This window comes from Equus quagga, chromosome 12 (genome assembly GCF_021613505.1).
Source record: "Equus quagga isolate Etosha38 chromosome 12, UCLA_HA_Equagga_1.0, whole genome shotgun sequence".
Classification (NCBI taxonomy): Eukaryota; Metazoa; Chordata; class Mammalia; order Perissodactyla; family Equidae; genus Equus; species Equus quagga.
Window position 1 is genome coordinate 88,131,196 of NC_060278.1, and position 18,751 is coordinate 88,149,946.

An 18,751-nucleotide genomic window follows, 5' to 3' on the forward strand; every position below is an offset into this window, starting at 1 on the left:
AAAATATCTTATTTTCATATCTTTCCAAAAAGATGATAAAAATAATTCTTGCTCTCAATAAATTCATCATCCACAAGGAAGACTGATAAAGATACAAAGTATAAAAACGTTATGTGATGATTGCCATAATAGGGGTGTCCAAAATACTAAGGGAATACAGAAAAGGAACTAACTCTGCCTTCAGAGGGAAGGCAAGGCTTCAAAGAGATGATATCTTTGTTGGATACTGAATAAAAAATAGGAGTTTGTCAGGTGGAGAGGAAGGAGAAGGGTCTTTGAGGCAGAAGAAAACTTGGTGCAGAAGACGTGACACTTCTATTACCTAGTTTTGATTTTTCTTGCAGAGGAGGGGGTTGTGGTGGGAGTGGTGCCTACAATGGCACCAGGTGAGACTAGTAACAGTGGAATATTTGATGGGATATGAATGTTATGCTAAGAAACACACTTTATCCTGAGAACAATGGAAAACACTAAGAAGGAGTATGTATGTGTGCACGTACTGATCCAATTTGCATCAAGAATACCAATGGCACAGGGAGAGGGAAGTGGAGGCCAAAGACCAGTTTTCAGGTACTGTTGCTCGTAACCCAGTGAAATCAATTTAGTGGGTGACATCTTGAATTTCTGTTCAAAATGAATTCAAATGGAATAGAAAATATCAGAGATTATCTGACATTCTAAGGTAAGTTTTACATAACTTTTGTATCAGATACATGTATGTCTTCTGAGTCACAAGGTAAAATGCATATGTTACTATGAGTCATGGTCAAAAAAGTCTGTTGATGACTGGTGACTAACCAGATGAAGGGAGTGGGGGAAAAGTCAAGGAGGACTCCCAAGTTTCTGGGCACCTGAATGCATCACAATTGACACGGACCAAGACAGGGAAGAGAGGAGGAGGCCTGCTTTTATCAAGCCCACGTGGGGATGCTGAATAACCCAGACAGCAACTTCTCTCAGCATATTTTCAGTGGCCACAGTCAATACTCCTCTTGTTCAGCAAAGACAAACGATACATAGTCATTGCAGCTGCAAGCTCACATGAATACACAACTGATAAGGGCCCTCTAGGAACTGGGGAGATTCCAGTCCTAAATCCTAATATACAGAAAAACATGGGAACTAGAGAAAGCAGACAGGATAAGGGAACCATCAACACCTCCTCCAGGGAACTAACAGGATAGGGGAAATCCTGTTCCTATTCTAAGAGCCAACAGGGAGCCATCACTCTTGGGAAGTCAAGCAAGCTTTCTGGAAAGTCCACTGCCAGGGTATTCTATTATTATTGTATATGATCTTTGTTTTGTTCCTGATAGTCCTTCAACCTAAAATGCCCTCCATTTCTCTGAAAGAAATTCTACCCACCCTTCATGGTGCATTTCAAATGTCACCTCTACCAAGAGCCACTCTTTAGACACTCACCTTCTCCCCCACCAAATTTGGATTTGGTCACACCTCCATGTGCTTCCATAATATCTGCTTGGGCCTTGGGCACTGCACTTCTTTCACTGTTATCCATTACAGGCAATTGTACTTGAGACGTGTGCTTTCCATTGGACTAAGTTCCTTGAAGGTACAGACCATGTCATATCCTTCTCTCCAATGCCCCATAGTCCTTAATACACAGTAGGTCATCAATAAGAGTTTGCTGATTCGAACTGAAAAGCTACTGATTCCACCAAAGCCTGCAGATCATGGGAACTAAAGGAGGCAGGGTGAAGGGGAGACTAAGCACAGATCTGAAGCAGATAGCCTCTCTCCTCCTTCTTAACTGCTGGTGGTACTCCTCACTCCTCTGAGAAATTAAACCAACTTCAGCACAGAAGACTCAGCAGGAAAGTTTGGAAATGATGGCTAACTTGAAAGAACTACACGTAGTTTCAAGGTTCTCTCGGCTGCTATTAGTCAGGTGTTGACCTTGGGATGTGGTCACAGGGATTATATATTTTATTTTGCCATCCACTCCCTCTAACACTCTGATACCTCTAGCTATATGGGCAATAAAGAGTCTTTCATACAGGCTCTGAATATTATCTTTGAGCTCCTCTGGGAACAGCCTAGCCTCCTCTCAACCCTCCCACCTTTCCAGTGAGCAAATCTACAGCGCCACTTTTGCAGTCCTCCCCTCTTGAAAAAGTAGTTTTCCTCTCAGTATATCCAGCTTCCCTCCCTGCACCTTTTCCTAACCTTCCCCATTCAGACAGAAGGTAGTTTGCCTTCTCAGCTGCCTGACTAGAAGACAAGGCACATTTCAAAGAACAGGTAGAACTAGTAAAGGTTTTGATAGTTGCAGCTTCCTCTGTGACCCCATAAGTGCTACTTACACTGATTTAGTATAGAACTTAGCCATGCCTACTTATAACTGACCATTTTACACATCTTATCTCCCTCACTAGACTAAGCTTCTTGAGAATTATCACTGGTTCCCAGGACATAGTGTGCACTCAATAAACTATCAGCTTAGGAAAAAATAACATAAAAAAACTGCCACCTTAGGCCCCTTAGCCAATCTCAGTGACTATGTGAGTTCAGAAGAAGAAATATTTCAGAGGTGATCAAAACCAAAAAGTCTGTACATAGTAGTCAGTCCTGTGATGCAAAGCTCAGCTGAAGGCAGTCTCAAACAAGGGTCCTTTTGACAGCGCAACCATTCCCCACGTTCCTCAGATACTCACTATGGTCAAAGTAGTAAACTTAGTTCTCCAGAATTTACTTTCCCAAGATCTGGCAGTTCAATAAATACATTCCCCAGCCCCCACTTCAACGTCTTTCCTATATCCTTCTGACCTTTAATACTGTGTAACGTTAGATGAAAAATTGATTTTTTTTGGCTACTTATTTTGCAGCTGAAGAAAAAATATACTGTTTAAGGTGTTAAATATTTTTACATGCAACAAACCTGGCATGAATCTAACCTGTATGCACATTTTAGAGGTACAGGCGTAAATGTCAGTGCTATAATTTGTTATAGGTTTCTGATGACCAGCAATGAAAATGACCACGGATTCTCACAATTCAAACCACTTTTACGTAAATGTGAACTTTCCTAAAACAGCCAAAGGAGAGAACTTTCCATCCAAGTTCATAGAGTCTCTTAGAGATACTGATAGCATTGTTCACTGGGTTAGATGTTCTTTGAGAAAATCCTACAAATATTAGTTTCTTTCTGGGACTATGCTTTGACCTTTAATAAAAATGTGCTTCAAGACACCAGTTATTAAAATGAAAGGAACAGTTTTTAATTCCTGAACAACTGCCATTTCATGTAATCAGCCCTGCTGAAGGCTATACCTTACAAATCAGCAGTGTTGGGAAAAAAAAAAAAATACATTTGGTGACTTCACTTAAATTGCTCACTTACCAGACATGAAGTAGAGTTATAAGAAACCATGAATTGAATGTATCAGGCATCTGACACCCTAGAAAATAACAATAAAATATAAACATGTGAAGGTTTAGAGGAGGAGTAGTGACTATATCTTAAATATTGCTAGGAATTTGTTCAATTAAAATATATGGCAGTTACAGTGCTCTCTGATCATGCTATCACAGAGCCAGCGCGCAGAACCACAGGGCAGGACCACGGGTTGAAAGAGCTCCAAATGCAGTCAACCAGCCTTCTAGTTCCAGCCCTGCTGCCATCTTGCTGTAACGGCCTTGGGCAAATCACTTCTTCTCTCTGGGCCTCAGTTTTCTCCCTTTGTACAATGTGGACTAGATGATTTCTATGGTTCCTTCCAACTTCCGTGTGATCCTATGTCATTTTCCCTTCCTGATCTCAAATTCTTCTGAAAAGTTCGGCAGACACCGCCTTGCCTACCCCACTTAAGTATAGGCTTTTTTCACTTGAGCCCCACCGAGAAGTTTAAGTCTTTCTAGTCTCCTTTTCCTGTCTTCTTTTAGGTGACCCAATGTGCTACAAACGTGAGTGTGCTGCATGATTCACCCAAAGTAAATGACCAGGAGAAAGAAGTGAGGCTCTAGGGAACTGTAGCTGAATAAGAGAGCAGACCATACCTAATGAAAGGCCGTTTATCTCCCCCTAGGAATGACAAACCTGGGCAGGGCTTCTCCTTGGTTTAAGATACCAAAAATCAGGTCAGTGCTTAGCCATCCAAGCCTCTCAATTCTAGGATCTCTAAGAAATGCCTCTGGCTGGATGAGGGACCCCACACTGAATGTGCCCTCCTTATTACATGACAACGAGAAAAGCTAGAGCAAGAGGATAAAGAAAAAAGAGAAATCAGTGGGAAATTGGGGCCCTTAGGGTAGAATTTGTCCTTTGGAGCAATGACTCAAGAAAGAAGTGGTATCTTCTGCCTTTCATGAATCAATGAAGTAAACAATGTACTAAATGGTAACAAACAAGGGCCACTAGGAGAGAAAACACAGGGTACCCTGTGAGGTACTCTAACAACACTAATAATAATAAAGAGCTATAATTCATCACGGGCTTACTATGTACCAGACATTATAGGTGCTTAACATGCATTAGCTCAATGAATCCTCCCAACAATCCTATGAAGTGGGTACTGATATTTTTCCCATTTGACAGGTGGGAAAACTGACTCTTAGAGAGATCAAGACAATTGCCCAAGGTCACAGAGCTGTGAAATGAGACATATGGGATCAAATTCAGATCTGCTTGATTCCAGACACTGTGGTCTTAATTGCTAACTGCCTCTCTAATACTAATATCAGAAACTAACATTCACTAAGGGCCCATACTCTATGCCAGTCCACTGCTAGTAATGTCAATATATTATCTCATTTAATCCTCACCTTAACCTTGAAGGGAGGCATTTTAGAGATGAGGAAATGGGCTCAAAAGACTAAGTAACTTGCGGGCAGCCACAGTATTAACAAGCGAGTGGCTGGGGTGGGGTTTAAGTCCAGGTCTGTCACAAAGTGACACCAAAATACTCTGGTGAGCTTACTGGGAGGTGCCCAGCAGCTGTCAAGTGAACTTCCTCTCGGAGCCCAGCAGGAGGGAGGTGAAGGCTGGCTTGGCCAGCCACACAGCTATTAAGATACATGCCATCTGAGAGTGGGCCAACCACCCTCCACCTAGAACAAGAATAGCCATGAGAAACTCTCAAGCCCGGATCTGAAATTGGGTCTTTTTTGGATGCTAGAACAAAACATTAAAAAGAAAAGTTTTCTTGGAAGTCTGTCTTTCAATCTGGAAAATGAAATTTGGCTGCTTCTAAAGGACAATCTGTTCAATTGCTACCTCTACATCAAAGCTTCTCAGCAGCCTCCAGGAGCCTTTCCAATTTTCTCAGAGAGGGAATCAGTTCTTGAGCTGGAAAGCACAGACAGACAGACAGGCCAGCAGCTGGACTTGGGTCACAATTTTCCCTTCTGGGGGTCGGCTCAGGGCTGAGGATGGGAAAAGAGCCGGCATATGATTGACTCTTTGTATCCATTGGGGTCAGAACAGAAACTCATAGGGTAAAGCCCTAAAAAACAAGACCATTTGACTGTGAGCAACACAAAAATACAGCAGATTCTTTAGCTCAATGAAATGTGTTTAAACACTTCAAAGTTAAAACCTGCTATGAGTCTTTTTGCCATGATCACACTCTTGCTCCAATACACACTCAGTACATTATTTTCTGAGGCTAAGTACTTTCTTCCTCAACACCAAGTTGGATAAAATTAATTCATTACAGTTATGGGGCGGCAGTACTAACATAGTTTTTGTTTAATGCAGGTTCTAGAGTCACAGTGCCTGATTCAAAAGCTTGACTCTACCTCTTACTTGCTGTATGATTCTAGGTAAAGTTACTTAGCCTCTCAGTGCCTCAATTTTCTTCTCTATAAGTATGGGGAGAACAAGAGAACCCGCCTTATGGGATTTTTGTGAGGATTAAATGAGATAAGGCTATAAAATGTTTAGCAAAATGGTTAGCATTTAATAGGTAATTAATAAATATTCATTGTTGCTGTTTTTCAGTTAATTATTTAAACACTAGTTAATTATTATAAACTAGGATTTATATTATCTTTGAAAAAACTCACGATTTAAGACTGTATCAATAAAATGATGAGACTTGATCACTGACTCAAAACCTATCCATTAAGGATCCTCCTCTCCAAGATATTAAGTCTCTTAAGGGATAAAGACAAAGCAGTCTGCAGACAACAGCGTGGGATTAAACACAAACTTTACTGATTGGCCACCTCTGCCAAAGTGCTCTTCATAATAGAACTGATCTCCAAAAGACCAGTTAGCAAACCACTGCACTGCATGCTCACAGAGGGTGAGCTTATTTATGCCACAAACAACATCATCAAAACATCCTGGAAACAACAGTGGGCTGCTAAGATATCTCACCAGTTAGAACCCTCAATATCTAGGTCTCTGGATGAGAGCCACCACGCTGGCTCGGAGATGAGAGAGTCTATACCTTTGGTATTTTATGGGGGCCTGTCCAAGAGGCTGATAGGTATATTATTTACTCAGAAGCATGTTGTGAGTAAAGAACTCACTCTTATATAATCTTCATGAAATAGCACTGGCCTCTTTTGTTGAAATGAGGATGACGCTGGCCAGCTACCTGAGGCTCTCAATCCTTTCAAAAATTTTTTGAACTTTCAGGACTCTAGAAGTCAAGCCCTAAAACACCACAAGTCCAAGGAAGCAATGGCCACTTTAAAGGTGTAATCTTGGGAAGCAATATATATATTTTCTTCTTTTGCCTCACACCTGGCTAGCCTACTCTTTAGAATCCAAGATACAAGAAAGTCAGTCTCATTAATTTATAGATTTTCTCTATCTGTCTCCAAACGATACTTTTCAGATTGGCTCCCTTTTTTATTCACTAGCCACAATTTGGAACCACTTTGGTTTGATCCTAAGTGTAATCTACCCACAAATGACAAAGATGGACCACAATGAAGCATAATGCAAATGAACTTGCTATTGGTCTTAACAGGCAATTCTCAAATTGAGCCTTAGAAAACTTGAAGTAAGAGTGATGTCACTGAAAAATGTACTTCCTCCCTGGGTAACCATTTCAAAGGGCAAAGCTAGGACAAAGCTCACTGAGATCTAAGTGCTCTAATATGTATAAACACTGGTTTACAAAACTAATAGAATATTTCATAGAGGTAGTTCTCATTTAAATATAATAAAATACAAAATTATTAAGACAGATTATAATTTCTAATTTGCAGTTACATTCATTCACAGGCAATATGTTATAGTGGAACAATTCCTGGATTTTAAGCCAGATGACATAAGATCAAGGCTTAACTACACAACTTTGGACAAGTCAGTTAGTCTAAGTTTCAACTGTTTCTGAAAACAAAACAAAAATGAAAATAAGAATACAAGCCCTTTCTATCACACAAGGTTTTGTAACTCCTAAATAAGACAAATGTAAAAGCAAACCATGTAAATGTGAATTATTAGTATATAATGGTAACAACTTTTATAAACGTTTATTTTTACAAGTAATTTATAACAGACTATAAATTGAAACATGACATATTAACTTAATAATAGTCTCATTATCTGATACTATAATGTTAACTCGAGAGTTGTCAATCATGAGGACTGGCTAAGATAAAGAAAGCTAGGAAACATCCTTTCAAAATAATTACAATAAATTTCTGAGTTATTCATTGAATCAAATATTAAATAGATGTCTAAGGATAGGATTTTTAAAAGATCTGATGAAAAATACTTCAGCACATGAATTCAAGAAGCCACTTAAGAAAAATCCACCTTCTAATAGTAATAGTTTCTTCATCAGGTAGAGAAAGAATATTTTCTCCTTTCACACTAATTTGTCCTAAAGTGAGAAATTTTTAGAGACTCAAAAGCAGCAGGAAAGTTTTCTTTCCTCACTACAAATAAATAAGAAATAGAAGGTGGATACTAAATTAGGATTACAACTCAGTATGGTATTTTAAGTTTCTAAAATAATATCAATCTGCTGAAATAAACAAAAGTAAAACAAAACGACTTGCCTTTGGTTTTAAAAAACCAAAATGGTTATTAAATAATCAGAACTGCATCTAGCTTTCTTCATTGTTGTTAACATAATTACACATAAATGTTTGCTGTCCATGAAAAATATCAAGTATACACAGTTAAGTGTTCACTGCTTTGAGGAGAACGGCTATTACCATAGACGTGCATAGCACACATTTCCTTCCAAAATCTGTAGAACTGGAAACAGCTTGAACTTTCCCAATGACTTTAGTACCTGATTTAACTAACTTTGTTTATAACCACAGCAATTTACAGCATAAAAATGAATACTGTATTGTTACAATCAAGTACTAGTAGTGGTCTAAACCAGCAAAACCCTTTTGGAAAGCAATTTATCAATGGGATATAAATAATAAAATTATACATGTCTTTTGACCCAACAGTCCTTCAACAGAAGGAAACAAAATCATGAGGCATATACCAGGATTAACTAAAACAATTAAAAACTAGAAAGAAAAGAGGAATGACTGACAAAAAGTTCATGTCAAAATGCTAAATAAACATCCAGAATGTAAAACAGGACAATTATATGACTACTCTTATATAAAAAGATGCACGTGTGGACAAAGGGGATGCTAATGTCAAAGTACTAGACAAATCTTCAATATTTTTTTCAAACTTGTTAAAATGTTTTATGTATAGGGTTCTTTCAGTCTTTGTTTACTCTATTAAAAGAGAAAAACAAGAAGCTTTTATTATACACTTCGTACAGGAAAAATTGTTTCACTAGAGACTAAAAAAAATCTATCCTACTACGACACAATCAGAAAAATGAAAAATAGATACATTTTCCTTTTCAGAACTATCAAAAACAGTAACTTACTTAGAAAGAATTCCTCGAAGTCAGTTTTCTCCACACAGCTAGTATACATGCGCAGGGCCGCAATCTTAATTTTCTAGACAAAGAGAATAAAACCAACTCAAGACATGACCAAGTGGATGTTCTAGTGCCATTAGACGTTGGTCACAGAATCTTGTATTTCTTCAACTAGAAGGGGGGATCCAAACCTGTCTCTAGGCAATTTAATAGCTAAACCAACATAAATATTTCTTTCTTAAAGCTAGCCATTCACAGAGACTTCACACAATTTTCACATTTTAGGATTTTAGCATGAAAATGTCAAAAAAGTTTCTCAATATTTAAATAGAATCTCTCCTTAAATTCAAGCCCATTTTACCACATTTGAGCCTCTAAATCACTGTTCAGCATCATCCACATTAGTTCTTTACAATCTCAAACTGAAACCGGAAGAGTTAGCCATTGATGATTAAGTAGCTAGGAACTAAAGTTTTTTCCCTTTTTGCAACTACTGATTATAGCTTTTAGTTGTTTAACCCTCCCATTGTTAATTGTGCTGTTTCGGCAATAAGCTATCTAATTCCCACTAGGCTCCTATAGATTACATCTCCCTGGAGCCTGGGTCACCATGGTAATGGGTGTGTGAGCTGTTTTTCAGGAATAAGAACTCCTTGTCCACTTCAGGATGGTTGAGATGACCAACTCATCAACTGGGCCCGCGCAGAAGTCAGACAGGTGACCTTTTGATGTCAAGAGGCTAAAAACTCCACCCTCAGATCATGCTAACGCCTCCATTTTGTGAACACGGGTCCTATGAAGAGGCATGGGGTCTGACTACGCTTGCGCAGATCATCAATTACCTCACCTCTCCTCACCTCCAATCACCTCTCTCCACACTTCAGACCACCTTGCCCCCATCCCATAAATATCCCTCAGTCCCTATTCTGGGGGAAATGAATTTGAGGCTCATGCTCTCACTTCCTCAAGTGGCTGCCTTGTGAGTAAACCCTCTCTCTGCTGCATTCTCGTGGTCTTAGTGTTTGGTATTCTGGGTGGCGGGCAAAAATGAACCTGGTTCAGTAACAAAACCCTTTACATTAAAAAATTACCCATTCTTTGGCCAAAATCAAACAAACAAAAAAAACCTGCAATCTTTCCATCTTTCCTCAGAGGCACTACTCTCTATTCTGTAAATCATTTTTTTCCCTTGGGGAAGCAGTCATTTTTTCCTGCTTTCCCTAGTTTTAGTCTGCTGATTAACAGAAGACTGTGTTTATAAATAAGGATTTCCAGTGAATATAAGATATAGTAGAAAGAACAACCTTTTACTATTCCCTAAAGCACTAAGAATTCTCTTAGAATCTTGATCTGAATGATGGTTTTAATTTATTCACTGAGCTGTATATTTAAGATTTACATCCTTTTCTGTATGTACATTATGCTTTAATAAAAATAAATCTGAAAATAAAAAATAACTTCTTTTTGGGGCTGGCCCCGTAGCGCAGCAGTTAAGTTCGCACGTTCTGCTTCTTGACAGCCCGGGGTTTGCCGGTTCAGATCCCAGGTGCAGACATGGCACCGCTTGGCAAAAGCCATGCTGTGGTAGGCGTCCCACGTATAAAGTAGAGGAAGATGGGCATGGATGTTAGCTCAGGGCCAGTCTTCCTCAGCAAAAAGAGGAGGATTGGCAGTAGTTAGCTCAGGGCTAATCATCCTCAAAAAAATTAAATTAATTAATTAATTTAAAAAAAAATAAGTTCTTTTTAAGAGTTGAATTGTAGGTCTGAAGACCAACTTAGTACCAAGGGAACAGGTATTTCTAAGGACTTTCAAAATAATTCCTTAAGGATACAACTAAATAAATTAGTACATCAAGAAAAGCCTTGTACAATCTTATTTTTACTTAAAATGAAAGATTCAAAAATGCACAGACTAAAAAAAATAAAAATTCAAAAATTAACAGACAGAGAAGGACATAGCAAATGAATAAAAACCAATACAGAATTTTAGCAGAGCTATGCTTTTTAAGGTTCAAGGTCATCAAGGATATACCATATGCACTACTATATTTCTCTATACTCTCTGAGTCAAAACAACAGTGTCTCTGATGGGCAGCAATATTCATAATAAATTAAGGAAGGATTATGTCTCTGATTGTAACTAAGATTTTTTATTTGCTAATTTGAAGGCTATCATTTTTTTCCAAGGCATTTAGTCTAAAGCTCATAGAACAGAACAGAACATATAACAACTGGAAATCAGATATATCTACATGGGAAGTAAATTAGCATTAGAAGCCCACATTTTAAAAAACCCATGGTAAGACACTAAAAAAGAAGAGTGAATTAAACCTAAAAGCAAGCAGAAAGAATGATATAATAAAGATTAGAGTAGAAATCAATAAAGTTGAAAACAGAAAAATAACAGAAAATCAAAGCTGGTTCTTTGAAACATCAACAAAATTGATAAACCTTTAGTTAGACTAGTAAAGAAAAAAACAGAGAAGATACAAATTAACAATATCAGGAACCAGAGAGAGGACATCACTACCTATCCTAAAGATATTAGTAGGATAATAAAGGAATATAAACAACTTTAGCCCAATAAGTTTGATTACTTAGATGAAATGGACAAAACTCTTAAAAGACACAAACTACCAAAGCTCACTAGAACAAATGAATAACCTGAAGAGTCCTGTATTTATTAAAGAAATTGGGGGCCAGTCTCAGTGGCCTAGTGGTTAAGTTTGGGGCATTGCACTTCAGCAGCCCAGGTTTGTTCCTAGATGTGAACCTACACTGCTCTGTTAGCAGCCATGCTGTGCTGCCAGCCCACACACTAAAAAATAGAGGAAGACTGACATGGATGTTAGCTCAGGGCGAATCTTCCTCAGCAAAAAAGAAAGAAAGAAAAAAAACTGGATCTGTGGTTAAAAATCTTCCCACCAAGAAAACTCCAGGCTCAACGACATCACTACATAATTCTACCAAACATCTAAGTAAGTGGTACCAAATCTACACAAACTTTGCCAGAAAACAGAGAAAAGAACACTTCCCAGCTCATTCTATGAGGCCAACATCACTCTTACGGCAAAACCAAAGTCATTAGAAGAAAACAAAACTATAGAACCACAGCCTATATGAACATAGATGCAAAAATCCTTAAAATATTAACAAATCAAAGTCCTCAATGTTTAAAAAGGATAATATATCATGATCAAGTGGGATTTATGCCAGAATGCAAAGTTGATTCAACATTCACAAATTAATCAATGTAATAATTCACCAAATCAGCAGGCTAAAAAAGAAGAACCTGCAGTTCTTAGAGGTAATGGACACACAATACATTTTGGAAAGCACTGGTCTGTACCCTCACCAAAATAATGATATCCTAATGATCTCATGATCCTAATGCTTTGACCTTGATAGGCCTATTCCTAACCTTGAGACAGGGAGTTTAGGACACCTGTTAGCTCTTCACTTCATTTGACAAATAATTTACTGAGTACCTAACTCAGTGCCTGGCGTTGACTTGGTTGCTGGGAATACAGCAGTAAACAAAGCAGTCGAAACTCCTGGGGCTGGCCTGGTGGTGCAGTGGTTAAGTGCACATGTTCCGCTTCAGCGGCCTGGAGTTTGCTGGTTCAGATCCCGGGTGTGGGCATGGCACCGCTTGACACGCCATGCTGTGGCAGACGTCCCACATACAAAGTAGAGGAAGATGGGCATGGATGTTAGCTCAGGGCCAGTCTTCCTCAGCAAAAAGAGGAAGATTGGCAGCAGTTAGTGCAGGGCTAATCTTCCTCACAAAACAAAAAACAAACAAACAAAAAACCTGCTTTCATGGAGCTTATGGCCCACTTCGACTACAGACACATTTATAATTTTAAGTAAAATTCCTAATGGCCTATTTCTTGATTTTTTTTTTTAACTCTGCAGTTTCCTTCACAGTCTTATATACAGAGTCCTCTAGGTTTACAATTAATGACCCTGTAGAAAGGCAGACTTGCCTCCAAGGCTCAAATCTTTCCTTGAGAAGGAGGTTTCCCCCTACAACATGTTCATGAAGAAAGCATTCATTACAAACAATGAAGACCTCACCAGATTGGCCGGTAGATTTATACAGTGTTCATACTGTGGCAATCAGGAGCATTTTATAGTGTCTCACTTTTCCTGCAGTGAAGCCAAGCCTTTATACTTGGGTGAGCCATTTTCCTGGACAAATCTCTAAAGCAAGTCCCTGAAGACCATCACACAGGGACTGGAAATAGCAACTTGAGGAAAGAACCTCTTCAAGATTCCTGTGTTAATATAAGTTAAGGAGGTAGGTGAACTAAATTCCCACCCAGTCAATACAAATTATTCTGGTCCTCAAATGACTTCATGTTTACCTCATTCTAACTTTGGAAGTCTTCATCAGTCTACTTGACTAAAACACAAGTACCAAAGACAGCTTTAAGAAGTAAAAACTCTCCCATCAGCAAATGCATTTTTCGCCATCCTACAAGACGAAAAATGAATCTAGTAAAAGGCTTGCACTAACAGCTGTCTGAGAGCTGGAAGGGGCTGTGAAGTCATTTGAACCTTCTATTCTGTACTGGAACTCCTTCTACAGCATTCTTGATTCACGGTCAATCATCTGGGTTCCTGTTCAAAGAAGTCCAATGACCTTGTGAGGCTACCTATGCCACTGGAGGACAATTCTTGTTAGATTTTTGTTTTATTGCACTTAAATCGGCTTCATGTAACATTCATTAAACATCATCTGCCCACTGGAATACCTCAGATTAAGCCTCTTCATTTTTATTACATTTGCCCTTCAAATATCTGAGAAGACCATCATTTCTTCTTCTCCTTTCCAGGGTAAGCATCACTGTTTCCTTCAACCATTCTTCACTCAACATGGTTTCTGAAACCTCCACAAGGCTCACTACCACATTTGAATGCATTCCAGTTTGTCAGTGTCCTTCAGAACAGGAATAATTTTGTGGCCTAAGGCTAATCTGGAAACTGCCTAGTCTATGACATGTGGCTGAATCTAGTAAATGTTGTCCTTGTCTTATCTGATATTGCAACATAAAGATAGTAAAAAAGAAAAGTTATTTCAGGATAGTCAAAAAGGTAAGGAAATTCCTAAAGATGAATCTAGAAGAAAAATGGGACTACGCATGAAAACGTTACAGAAAAATATGGAGGAAATATGAGTGATATTGCTGATGTAGACAGACAAGCAGGCATTTTACTCCCTAAACAAAGACATCTGAAAACACAAAACAAAGTATCTTCCCATTGCAATACAGGTGTCTAGCCATAGATTTCTGAGTCAACATTTGCTGAAAAGGGCTCACCATCTTTCAAAATGGAAAGTTATACCCACATTTTCCTACCTAAATTATACTAGAATGTCATACTTTGATGTTTTGATATCACAAATTAAAAAATGAAAGTTATAAAAAGTAGACACTATCATATGACAAAAGATTTTAAAACACAAATACTAGGGACTCAGTTGAGGTCACAAGGGAACCAAGAAAAATCAGAGACTAACTTAAGCTAAAAAAGTGAAGAAATTTTCTTGATTTAGTAATCCTCCAAAAGGTAGCCAACTTTCCCTCTGGAATCATAAAAAAACAGACGAGACAAAGCATATGGTAGCAACCAAGTGGAACCCAACCACCAAGAAACGAATGAAACAGTAAATTTTCTTCTCTTTTCTTTCTTTCTTTCTGATCTCACTTCTGTTTTCTTTAAATTAATTTCTAATTTTCAAACAGAACACATACTTTAAGTTTTTAAATCCAAATGCCATAATGACGACCATTTTTTTAATAGGAGAAAAGTTTCTGGTTAATAACATTACCAAATATACCAATGAGTATCAATAGCCAAAGAATTAAGATGTAAAAAAGATAACTTTAATGAACATAACTAATATTTCTTTGATGATTAAGAAAGCACTCCATAACCTTAGGGCTCAGGAACATCATTATTACCTAGTATGTGTATTATCTTCTATACTTTTCAAAGTCCCTTACAAACAAAATGCTTGTGAAATCAGTGTTCACTTTTTAGAATTTATGTAAAAGAGAGATTACACAGAGAAGTCTATATTTGCTGAAGAGAGAACTGTTAGGAATATAACCAGACATGATAAGAAGAAACTAAAAGTAGAAGTCTATAATAAAACTGAAATTCTAATTTCAATCCAACTTGTTAAAATGATGTAATTGTGGCATTATTTGGTCATCTTGGGCAAAGCTATGATGTTTTCTAAAAAAGTCTTCCCTACTTCTTTGTGTTGGCTTGCTTTGATTAATATATAACTTATGACTCATTAGGCTCATCCAACACTCTAGTAACTTTGAAAAGCATTAAAAGGCACTTCCGTCATAATGATAGAGAGAAATGGTAGTACTAGATAACTGGGCTGAGAAAAACTGAATAGCTAACATTTTATTACTTTACTTGGTTAGAGGCATTGTCATAAAAACCCAGGGCAGGATGCACATGACCCAGAAAGGACATTCACTCATTTATAGCGCTAGGCCAAGAGTTGACTAGAAATGATAAAGCTAGCAAATATCCCTCCGTAATAAGAATTACAATAAATTGCAGGGTTAATTAGTTAATTTAAAAGATGCTTATTAGAAAAATTTTAAAGAAAGTTAGTACAATGACCTAGTAAAAATCACTTATGAATATGGATTCATCAGAGAGTAATGTTTCCTTGAGAATGTTGCCCATCAGACTAGTTGGCCCATATAATTCCTTAGAACTCATCTATATGGCATATCACATAACAAGGGCCTGGAAAGCCCAGTCTTATTGGCTCGCCTGCTACTGAGATGCTTCTAAGGAATCCAGTTAAGGGAGCAGAGGGAGGATTTTCAGCCCCACACGTTGTATAGATGTGACTTGGAACAGGGGGTGGGGGACAACAACACATTTTAAAGCTCTCAAAATAATGTATGAAATTCACAAAAGCAAAGCAGAAGCTTTAAAAACTCTTTTTATGAGGAACAGAAAGCAATAAGCCCAAAAAGAAAAATGAGAACTTAAAAGACTTTACCCATTTACTGTATTTCAAAGGTCCTGTGAATCCCATGGCTTCTATTATCTTTGTGAAGGCACCAACCTTCTCCTCAACAGGCTGCAGGGAATCCTTGGTAGCAGAAAGCTATTTAACCAAAAAGAAGGCGACCAAAATTAGTTGCAAAAAGATTTTTTTTAAAAGAATGCTTTTGTTCCTCATTAGGTCTAAGGGTACTTTTATTACTTACATTTTATTGTTTTCACCTAGAATTCTTAATTCTCATTTTTCTGGGCATCTTATCACTCAGTGCAAATACATCTGGAACTCTAATAGATGTCCTCCAAATTTCAGAGCAAGAAATACCCATCTCACTGACCACATGCCTATGAACCCATGTATAGGAAATGATAGATTCTGTGTATCAGAATAAAAGTTCTAGGGAAAAGAGTACTTTTAAAAGGAAATCTTGACCCCTATTTCCCAAAAAAACAATTCTGAGAAGAGGAATGTTCTGTTTATTGACATAACAGGAAAAGGAAAGAAAAATACTGTCTGAAAGCAGTCAAAAGTCATTCAAAACCATAATCAACCAAAGCAAGCACTGAATAAATAACTCTTGCATTTTTTAGTATAACAAATTTTATTAACGACTACAGAAGATATGAGTCTTGTAGTTTGCAAATAAACTCCAAGGAAAACCTGTTGTAATGCTAAGCCTCCCCAAAAGAGGGCAGGCTATATAACCAACAAGAAATTCTGCAAAATTTAATACGACTTTATTTTTAGAATATAAAAAATTCATAAAGACTTTTTTCTCTAAAGCATTTCAAAGCAAGACAGTACAGTGGAAGAAATACAGGACGTAGGATCAGAAGTCTTAGGTTCAAATATTCAGTTGGTCTGTCACTTACCATCCTTATGACAAGTCACTTCACCTCCTGGAGCCTCACCTGTGTTTGATAAAATTCCTTGCCTCATCCAACTAACAATTTTGCTGAGATTCAAACAAGAACACCTGTGTGAAAGCACTCTATAAACATGGAAAACACCAATAATTCTCACCTTATTTGTGGTGTGAGACTTCCTACTCAGCTGTATGTCTATCCCAGGAATCTGTTCTGATCTACCACATGCTAGGAACTGGCTCATCTGGGGCCACTGGGGGATTTAAAAAAAAAAAAGATGTAAGCAACACTAAGCATTGACTTCAGGGTTAATCCGAGCAGAACTGCTCCAAAGTAAAGACTATAAATCTTTCCAACCCTGTTTAACCCAGTTCCTGGTGATCCGATCACAGAGAGGATCCAAAATCGTCACCTAGAATGGTGTCTGGTACATGGTATGTGCTCAATAAATATCTGTTGAATACTTGAATAAATAAAGGATTCAGCCCTGGAAACCTGGAACTAAATAAATCTGAGTCAACTCTAAGAACTAGAATTGCAATAAATGCCTACTTAAACATTGGCAGCAGTGCAGTATACAAAAAAAAGACTTCAACATCAGTCAATTTTAAGTTTAAAACCTGCTTCTGCCACTTACAAACTGGGTGGCCATGGGCAAGTACTGAACCTCAGCTGTAGTGAGAGTTAAATGAGATAAAATATGTACAGTGCCTTTCGCAAAACAGATAATAAATAGTAGAAGCTTCCATAAATATCATCAACATCATCAACATCATCATTGTTCAGAATTGCCTTCCTTTTATGTTCACACGTTGCATTTGAAAGCATTCTGGCAATATAACAATTATTTATAATTATTATGTGCCAGGTATTATGCTAAACGTCTTACATATATTACCTTATTGAATCCTCATCATAACTCTTTTAGATTGGTATTATTATAATTAAGGCCAGTAAACACAGTTTTGAAAATAAATTCCCAAGGCAAAAAACTACATGTAAAAGATCCTCATCATATCATTATTCACAAGAGTGAATATGGGGAAAAAGTCCAATAAGGAAGGAGATTGTTAGTTAAATTAAGGTACAGTCACTCAATGGAAAATCAGGTAACTATTGAGTTTTTTTTTAATAGCTTTATTTTTCAAGCAGTTTTAGGTTCACAGCAAAACTGAACAGAATAAATGCTACTAACATACAACACATTATTTGGATGTACACCTGAAATTTATATAATGTTATAAACCAATGTTACCGCAACAAAAAAATAATAAAAATAATTAAAAAAATAAAAATCTTTTTTTAAAAAACTGAACAGAAAGTACAGAGAGCTCCCATATAGCCACTCCCCCACACATGCACAACATCCCCTACTATCACCATCCCCCAGCAGAGTGGTACATTTGCTACAATTGATGACATACACTGACACATCATTATCACCCAAAGTCCACAGTTTACATCAGAGATTATTATCTTTAGCAACATGAAAAATCTCTTATAATACGTATAAAATTATAGTTAAAAACATGAATGCATATGGGCAAGTCTAGAAAGGAACACACAGAAATGAAAGAGTTATTTTGTTAAGTTAGCAGAATTATGAATAAGTTTAAGAATCTAGTTTCCAAACTCTCAGTACTGTTATATTACCTATACAACAAAAATGGGTGGGGAGGGAGCAGGAGGATGGTTACTGCTTCAATTCTGGTTTATTCCAAGAAGAGACGGGACACATGAAACGAAAATGATCTTTTCTTTAATTCTAATGAAGAAAAAACAGAATTTCTAATTGTGGAGAGTTATTATTTACTTTTCTTTCTACAACAAGGATATTAAAAGATTAGTATCCCAAGGACACAGGCTTTAATTCATAGGTATTAAGCAGGCTTTGTAAAACACAGAACACCTCCCATTACATCACATACATCAATGTAACGGTCCATCTAGAACACAAAGCACTCAAACAGGCTCAAAAAACACAAACAGCAGTTTCAAGGAGCTGTGCTT

The 18,751-nt window shown here is 37.5% G+C and overlaps 1 protein-coding gene across 2 annotated transcripts in view; it reads right to left on the bottom strand.

The window, feature by feature from the left end:
* Positions 1 to 18,751, bottom strand: part of LOC124248832 (ubiquinol-cytochrome-c reductase complex assembly factor 1) — a 90,946-nt gene that overhangs the window by 52,387 nt on the left and 19,808 nt on the right. For both annotated transcript variants that reach the window (XM_046679373.1, XM_046679375.1), the window contains exons 3-6: positions 16,899 to 16,994; positions 15,873 to 15,980; positions 8,829 to 8,901; positions 3,362 to 3,419 (exon numbers count right to left, since the gene is read on the bottom strand). In XM_046679373.1, the coding sequence (XP_046535329.1) occupies positions 3,362 to 3,419; positions 8,829 to 8,901; positions 15,873 to 15,980; positions 16,899 to 16,994 (335 nt within the window). The remainder of the gene's footprint in view (positions 1 to 3,361; positions 3,420 to 8,828; positions 8,902 to 15,872; positions 15,981 to 16,898; positions 16,995 to 18,751) is intronic.